This window comes from Etheostoma cragini, chromosome 7 (genome assembly GCF_013103735.1).
Source record: "Etheostoma cragini isolate CJK2018 chromosome 7, CSU_Ecrag_1.0, whole genome shotgun sequence".
NCBI lineage: Eukaryota > Metazoa > Chordata > Actinopteri > Perciformes > Percidae > Etheostoma > Etheostoma cragini.
In genome coordinates this window covers 5,098,916-5,107,835 of record NC_048413.1, presented here as the reverse complement: position 1 = coordinate 5,107,835, position 8,920 = coordinate 5,098,916, and the positions used below count along the sequence as shown (strand labels likewise).

The 8,920-nt window shown below is 41.7% G+C and overlaps 1 protein-coding gene across 2 annotated transcripts in view; it reads left to right on the top strand.

Moving 5' to 3' along the window:
* Positions 1-662: 662 nt before the first annotated feature.
* Positions 663-8,920, top strand: part of LOC117947593 (nucleolar protein 4-like) — a 164,258-nt gene continuing 156,000 nt past the window's right edge. The window contains exon 1 of one of the 2 annotated variants that reach the window (XM_034876665.1): positions 663-2,199. In XM_034876665.1, the coding sequence (XP_034732556.1) occupies positions 1,777-2,199 (423 nt within the window). In that variant the 5' untranslated portion in view covers positions 663-1,776. The remainder of the gene's footprint in view (positions 2,200-8,920) is intronic. The other variant, XM_034876664.1, reaches the window with a different exon arrangement.

Genomic DNA, 8,920 nt, shown 5'->3' with positions numbered 1-8,920 from the left:
TATCACTTCTACTTGAGTATGGGAAGTGTGTACTTTTGCCAGTCGGACCTTTTTCATACTGAACTTGTAAAAACCCATCTTTATAGGCTTTTTACTCTATCTCTGTCTTATATTTTAATTTGGTTAATCATTTTGAGTCATTTTTAATTAAATAAATAGTAAAAATGCTCAGATTCCAGCTTATTAAATGGGAATATTTACTTGTTTCTTTATTCGTCTGTGACCTAAAACTAAATATATTTATGATATATTCAAAATAGGCCTCTGTCTAGGCCACACACCTATGTAGCCTAAAGTTTTACTTGCTCATCAGTTTCTTCAACTGTATTATATCACCTATGTTCATTTAATGGGCTAAATATCTGGATGAGGTGGAACAAAAAGAATGAGCAAATGTTCTGGGATAAGTGATGAATAATTGCAGCAGGACGCTGAACAACTTATTTAATGTTCGTGTGTTTTGTTGATGAAAGATTAGTGCACATGTTGAGGTGTATTCTCACTTCAGTCTGTGACACCCCCTTTTGGCACCCACGGGACTGTCTGATTGAATGCGATCATAGACAGTTAAAGAAAGTGCGATGCGCGTGTTCGTCTTTTTCGGACACTTCCTGCTTCTGGAGCTCGAGCAGTGTGCGTGTCCCGTCGACTCAGGCCGGGTTTTACAGGCTGGGCTGCTGCTGTGTCGCAGCAGTGGAAGGACTAGGACTACAGCTGCCCTGCTGCTTTTGGGAAGGACACATCGGAGCCTGAAACCCATGTTCTTATTGCCATTGCTGTACCGTATTTGAGGAAGAAGGAAATGAGGCGTATTGAGCATTAAGGGTGCAAGGGAGAGGAAAGAGAAAACTGGATTCAAACAGGTGTCCGGCGGTCTCCCATCAGCCCGAGACCGGAGGAGGAAGAGAGAGAGAGGGTGTGAGAGAGAAAGGGCAAAGGGATATAGCCTAGAAGTAATAGCGCTGCCGATGGGCAAATCAATCCGCTAATTTGAGAACGTGTCGTTAGTGTCAGTGAACCGGGGCCTTTTTCGGTTCAACGGTGATGGAGACCCGACACCACAAACACGGCTTTTTTTCAGCCAATAGGCCTATCTTGTTTTGAAAGAAAGATAATTTCATTTCTTGTATTTCTTTCTCTCTCAAGAGGGGGTGGTAGAAGAGGGAAGGCGGTGACTGACAACCCCCACGGGACAGGCCGTCCGACCCACGCTTCTAACAGGTGTGTCTGAAGAGGGCATATCGCTCCAATTTGCACCGCCCGTCCGGTCGGTCCGTGCCCCCTCCCTCCCTCCCTGTCTCATTGTTCCCGGTGAAATGACATCCAAACAGGGGCTGGTTAGGAGTTAATTCGTTTTCGTTAAGGTGTCCCCAGTGAGCGCTCATTCTTCTTTTCTTTCGCTCTCTTCGTAAATGTCCATTGGTGCGTTCAGCAGCAGAGAGGAGGAAGGAGGTGGATAATTCCGAACGGCGTTCATTTGAAAACCTATGGGACTTTGGAGCGTGGTTCGTGTTTTTCTTGAGGAATGGAGACAATTTTAAACGAGTGAACTGGTCTTTTAAGAGCAAAAGGGAAGATTAGGAGATTTTCCAGATTTATTTCACCAGATAGGAAGGTCTTGACTGAGTTCGCCCCCCTGGTAAAAGAGGCAAAACCCGCCGCTCGGTGCTGTCGTTCCGGCGACGTTCGCTAGCCAAACCGAACCCAATTCTGACCTAGGCTATTTTACAAAGTGGGGACCCACTCTCGTTGAAACAAAGTCCACCTCGTTCTATCATGACAACGAGGAAAGGCAGCAGTGTGGCGGACACGGTGACTACCTCCACCACTAACCACCAGCACCAGACCCAGACCCAGACGAGGAGCCGGATTCCCAGCAGCGGGGTCCCGGCGTCACAGGAAACGGGCGGAGGGGCGGAGATGTTCGGGGAATTTCAGGAGTGGTGCCTCCGGACGTACGGGGACTCCGGCAAGACCAAGACCGTGACCCGGCGTAAATACAACAAAATCCTCCAGACCCTGATCCAGGGGGACGAAGAGAATAGCAACGGGATGTTCCTGCACGAGAAGAATAACAACCACATCAACGCCAAATTTAAATTCTGGGTCAAGTCCAAGGGCTTCCAGGTCGGGACGCTGCAGGACGGCAAGCACGGGTCATCGGACAGACCGGTGCTGTACGTCCCCATCAAGGCGACGGTTAGTGCATCTTCCGCTTTCACTCCGGTGTGTGTGTGTACGTGTGTGTGTATATAAAAGAGAGAGAGAGAGTGTGTGTGTGTGTGTGTGTGTGTGTCTGTTGTGTGTCTGTCCCGGTTTTATGATGCATGTCCTCCCCATATTTGGCTAGATAAATCAGGTGTGTGTGTGTGTGTCTGTGTGTGTGTGTGTGTGTGTGTGTGTGTGTGTGTAGCCTACAACATAACTTTCCCTGGCTCAATGCCACATAGCAAACACCTGTTCCAGTATGGCTCTGAGCATGATAGTGGTTTTACACTGGTAGCCCATGCTTTATTTTTTCAACCCACACTCTTTATTTTACCAACCTGTTCCAGTTAGTCGAATTTGGCAGTCCTCAACTAAAGAAATTATTTTATTTAGTTGACTTGTAAAACTAAGTTTCTCCACAAAGAATCATGAAAAAACACCACTTTATGTATATCAGAGATGTGCTCATGCGTTTCTTGGAAATAACAATCAGCAAAAAGCACATGATGTTATCGACTTGATGAATCCTAGCCAACTAAGACTAAAACCACTGATAAATTGACTCATCGAGGGGGGCAGCCCTAAAAAAAAAGATTCACCAGAGCCAAAGGTATCACTCTGTGTGACTACAAACACACAATATGTTATTTATAAGGAGATGAAACCAAGAAAAGGAAACAACTATTGGCATTTAACAGGCTGCAACCGGTAACTATATAACTATCTACAAATGACTAAAAATCTAGATTCTGTAATGACTGTTATGAAAATGAAAATGACAGTTAAAAGACACCCGGCCATCAGAAGATACTTGCAATTCACGATTAATTTCAAGGTATCATTGTCAAGTTTTTTAGTCTCTAAAATGTCATAAAATGGTGAAAAATGTGAATCAGTGTTTCCCAAAGTGCAGGTCCTCACATGTCTTGTTTTGTCCACAACTCAAAGATATTAATTTTCCTGTCCCAGAGGAGAGAAGAGACTAGAACATAATCACATTTACCAAGCTGACATCAGAGAACTTTTACTTTTTTTTTTTTTATAAAAATGAACTCAAACCGATTTAAGGGATTATCAAAATAGTAAAAATGTAAAAGTTGACTACAAGCCTAATCGATTTGTTTTTGCAGCTAGATGAATTTTCTGTCAAATGACAAATTGACAGATTTGATAGCAATGAATCAGGTCATCGTCACTTTTTTTAGATTCAGAGCAGGGACCAGGGTATGGTCTGACCCCGGTTGAGTGAATAACCGGGTTCTCAGTTCTCCCCGAATACATGAGCTGGGGAGAATGGAAAAATGACGAGAGTAACTCTACCTCCGGTACAGTAGGTGGCGCTCTCACAACACACAACTGGTCAGAATGAGGCTTTTTGTCAAACTATGGCAACTATGTACTATGTCAAAATTACACAGGCTGGCTGCTAAATTAGTAACAAATTAACAACTTACTGTTGTTTTCACACACTCTTGAAAGAGCGTATTAAAGCAGTGTTCTGGCCAGATGACTGACCAGTTACTTCACATTGGCACAGAAACGGCAGGGAAACGCCCTGAAGGCATTGATTTTCTATGGAGATTTGTAGAACGCATGGGGATGGGTCCGCACCAATGCAAACAAGTGCAATTTGAAAACAGTCGTGTCCGTTTAACATCCGGATGCGTTTAAAAAAGTTGAACTCGCATCAGATGGTTTCTATCTGACGATCTGAGCGGAAGTTAGTGTTGCTACGGCACAACACACATCTGAATTTTTAACTTTTAATAACATAAATAATGGTGATAACAACATGTCGTCATGTCATTTTTTAATTTTCATGATTTCCCAATGTTAATACTATTTAAATGTATAATAAGCAACAGACATTGATTTATTGACATTATACCGCCACCGACGTGACATATGAACATCCTGGGCAGCAGCCTTTCTCTTAATATCTCTACAGCCTTCAGATGACACGTTCAATTTCAATTAAATTCAAATACATTTTATTTATGTAGCGCTGAATCACAACAACAGTTATCTCTTTGCGCTTTCCATAAAGAGCCGGTCTAGACCCTACTCTGTGATGTTATTTACAGAAACCCAACAGTTCCCACCAAGAACAAGCACTAGGCCAAAGAGAAAACCTTGAGTAGAACCATAGCTCAGGGTGAGAGGTCATCTGCCTCGACTGGTTGGGGGTAAGAGAGAGACAGAGAGACATGGAGAATTGCAGCAGAGGGTGTTGAGCAGGAACATTGAGGAAGCAGGTGCTCCAACCACAGATCTAGAGCCAGAAACACCTGCAGGAAGCAAAAAGGAGAGGGAAGAGGGCCAGACTCTGGGGGCGAGAGAGCACAAGACTCTGGGAAAGGGAAGAAGTCGAGTTAGTAACATGCATTAATGGAATGAGATTGCATACAGAGACACGTCAAAGACAATTGGACACTGACAGACTGAGTCGTTCTAGTCTCTCCGCCATTTTATTTCTACTCGCTTCCGATGCCTTCAATGGTGTAGTACGACGTGCACTGAGGTAGCATTGCGTATTACGGAGCTGACTTCAAGTGCCAGAGTGAAGGCGGTGTTCATCCAACCATTCTCCGATTAAAGAATATACATGTACAAGCACCCCAGTTACTAAACTGAGGTAAACTGAATATAATCCCTTTTTTAAACTTCATGTGAACAAAATCAATTTGTAAAGGACTTTTGCCTTTCTGTCAGTCAGGTAATGAATGACCTTTGACCCAGAGTTTACATCTTCCACAAGACCCCAATCAATCAACCACAACTCAGCATTCTTCCTTAATCTCAAAACTGATTTAAAACCTTTATCATTTCATTGAGTGCGACTGCACCTTTTCAAATCTAGAAATAAGACAACCTCAAAGTATTGTCACACATTTGTCTGCTAAAAATTACAAGTACACCTCCTTCCTCTCTTCCTGATGGTATATTTTGTACTATAAATGGTTCTTGTATTATTCTTAGTAGGGCCTACTCCAAAATTCTGCATACTTTATCTTCTGCTCATACATTATTTTAATAATTTAATATATCTGCTTTTTAGTAGTTTAAGTCCAGCTACTGCCTTGATCTAACTTGCATAGGGCCCAACATCCAGAACCGTTAAATTGCCCATATTATGAAAAAATCCCTTTTTCTGGGATTTGGGGGGTCATTTTGTCTCTGGTGCTTCCACACACATTCAAACTTGAAAAAACAAACATCCGTGTTCTGAGTGAGATCCGGTTTCTGAATGTCCTCTGATCCGGTTTTTGAAAGTCGTCTGTCTTTAGTCTCCGGGTGAGCTGCTCAACATCTGCACGGCTTTCTACGTCACTAGCCGAGACGAGGTGGCTAACCGTAGCATGCTAGCTCGTTCTCAATTGCTAAACACTGTTCCAACAGCTACTAGTTGACCATAATCTCCAAAAGAACTACTTTGTCTCTATCTGCAGGTATTCCACAAGTGGCCCTTGTCTAGAAGAAGTTGTCCAGCTAATTGTGCCTTGGACTGACCAAAGCTATAGAAATAGTTATCTAGCTGATGGGCTATTACCTTGCTACTGAGCATGTGCAGCTCCCAACAAAGATATAATAGAAGTGAGATGTCTCACTCTGGAGCTAACACAAGTGAGATTTCTCACTGTGTAGCTAAAACTAGTGAGATGACTCACTCTGTAGGTAAAACAGAGACCTAAGCACAGGGGGAAAACAGGATCTGCAGCAATGTGCAGTGCAACAAAAATATGGTGTCTTTTGAAAATGAAATAATGGAAACCTATTCTGGTACAACCTCAAAATACAATTAAGAACCTGAAAATGATTATAATATGGGCACTTTAAGTTGTGTTGCATTGATAAACTTTGTTTGAAAACCATTCACTGAAGACAAACAATGAAACTGGATATCCTAAATAAGCTCATTTTAACCCACAGATGTGAAGTTTGAGGATTAGTCTAGCTTGTATTAGTCTAGGTTGTAACCCTCGAACCATAGAAAAATTATGCATATTGTATGTGCACATGTGCAACAATTTTTTCTTACTGTCAGAAGTCAACGTTGGCTTGATTTCTATTATGTAGCGTCAGTTAACGGGTCAAATAACCCTGGTCCCATGTTATTGGTGTGAAAGTGGTATTAGTTATTCAAGTAGCAAAACAAGCAGTGTGTAACATTGCGTTGTTTATTATTCAATGCATCCATTTAAAAAGCCACCATGAAAACACTGACTCATAATCTTACAAAATGATTGTTTGTTGGAAATTAAAGCACATTATGGTTTATTTCTACAATTTATTTTGAGAGTCAATCTCACAATAAGGGCAGTCACAATATCATTGTTGGATGGATAATAGATATGATTTAGTCTATTTCAGTTATTAGTGGATTAACAGGAAATTGATTTTGATTGTCAGTTTACCGTATTGTCCATGGTATTGATCTGGCAAGAATGGCAAATATGTACTGGTTCCTGCTTCTGAATTTTGAGAATTTACTTAGTCTTAGTTTGAAATATTTTGTAAATTGAAGGTCGGCCAGAGAAAACAAGCAATTTGTGATCAATTTGTCAGCATATTCAGACATTTTATAGATTGAAAGATTAATACATTTTTAATCAAAGACATTTTTTAGTTGTGCCTCAGATAAATAAAAATAGTATTCCTTCTTATCTTTTGCACAAATTGCAGTATCAGTGATCAATACTAATTGTTGATTGTCATGCACCCATTGATGTCGCGCTACAGGTAAAGTTTCGGTGGTGGTGGATACACAACTCTAATCACAGTATACTGTATGTGCTGCTCAGTGTGTCCTCCTCGGTATTCATTCAGTTGTTCAGTGTGTCTGACGGAGTTGTGTCTCGTCAGCAGAGTGTTCCCACCTCATGGCTTTTTGTTTCCAAGCAGAATCATCTACATTTTCCAGATATAGGCTTGTAAAGTGTGGGTATATGCATAAGATATTGTATGTGTAGCTGCGAGCAGCCCTAGACCACATGTACATGGTATTTTCTGAAACCAGAGAGCACTTGTTGAATGGAGAGTGCAGTGTGACTGGGATAGCACAAATATATGAATGAAAGGTACAACAAAATGGCACTGAGCTATAAATATATCTACCATTTCAAATGGCTTGTGAATGCAGTGTAATTGCGGCAAAGCTCTTTTTTTGTATCCGCAGACTCTAATCGGTCGCTCAAATGACTGAACAGACCGGCCAAAGTAATGCTGTGGAGAGGAGAAGGGTTTGTGGTTCTGGTTAGCATGTTTACCGCTTGGCTGATTTCACCTTGTCCCATATCTGTTCTTATTCAGATTAACATTGGGAATATCGCAGTCAGGACTGGGAATTCTCTGGAAATTCCCTCTCCTTCTTTGCAGCAGCAGGTCTGTTGAGTCTAGTGTCTGAGGAGCGGGCTGTTTCGACTGCAGAGAGAGAGAGAGAGACAAACAGCTCTTCTGTTTTCTCTGAACTGGAACTGAGTGTTTTATTACTTTACATAACTAGGTCAATGTTAGAAAAGTGAGGACAATTCTCTAGAGTGTGGGTGTCTTCACTATGTTAAGTATTACCAGAGGGCTAGTTCACAAAACCTAGATAGCGGATTAAACCAGGATTTTCCAGTTATCCTGGCTTAATTTAGCCTTGATTTGGTTTCATGTAAGCAGAGGCACCTAGTGGTATCATGGCAGACGTTGTGGTATCAGTAAATATTGTACCATTGTCCAAAGAATCAATAGAGTATTGTAATAAAATGTGTGATTTACACCCCTACTCCAGACCAGACTCACAGCCAGGATTTATTTATCCTGGTCCCTTTTCTGTTCACTCAGCAGTGTTTGTTTTTTTACCTTTAAATACAATCCTCCCAAATGAAAGTCCCAGTTTATTAGACCAGTTACTTTATAGTGTAGACTATACTGCAGCCAACATTCATTAAACAAAAGGGAGAGGACACATTTTTTTCACCTTATATTTTGCTGGGGGAAATAATGGATGAATACTTGTTTCTAAACCCCAACCGGCCCGTCAGACACCGCCTACCAAGAGCCTGGGTCTGTCCGAGGTTTCTGCCTAAAAGGAAGTTTTTCCTCGCCACTGTCGCACTGTTGCTTGCTCTGGAGGAGACTACTAGAACTTCTGGAGTGTGGTCTCGACCTCCTCTATCTGTAAAGTGTCTCGAGATAACTCTTGTTATGAACTGATACTATAAATAAAATTGAATTGAATTGTTTATGTACATGTTGGCAGTGAGCACTGACTTTATCACTTTATTATCAACATAGTTTTCTAGATTTCCGAGTCCATTTTCTTTAATGTCTTTCTTTTCTATATTCATATACACGAGGAAGCAAAGCATATAATATGTGGCCGCTGTAATAAAACGTAGAGAAAAGGTGCGCCAGACATAGAGCACCTACTGAATGAGAAAATAAAAAATATAAATTTAAAAACCACCTCTCTTAAGTGAAGGCATTTAAGGAGTTACTTGCCATTCGCACAAACATATACTTTTCCTTAAAAACAACCTAGTCTCTCCTCTTCAGCTTGGTCAACCATGCTCTCCTCTTCAGCCTGGTCAACCTAGTCTCTCCTCCTCAGCCTGGTCAACCTAGTCTCTCCTCCTCAGCCTGGTAAACCTAGTCTCTCCTCCTCAGCCTGACTTGACCTAGTCTCTCCTCCTCAGCCTGACTTGACCTAGTCTCTCCTCCTCAG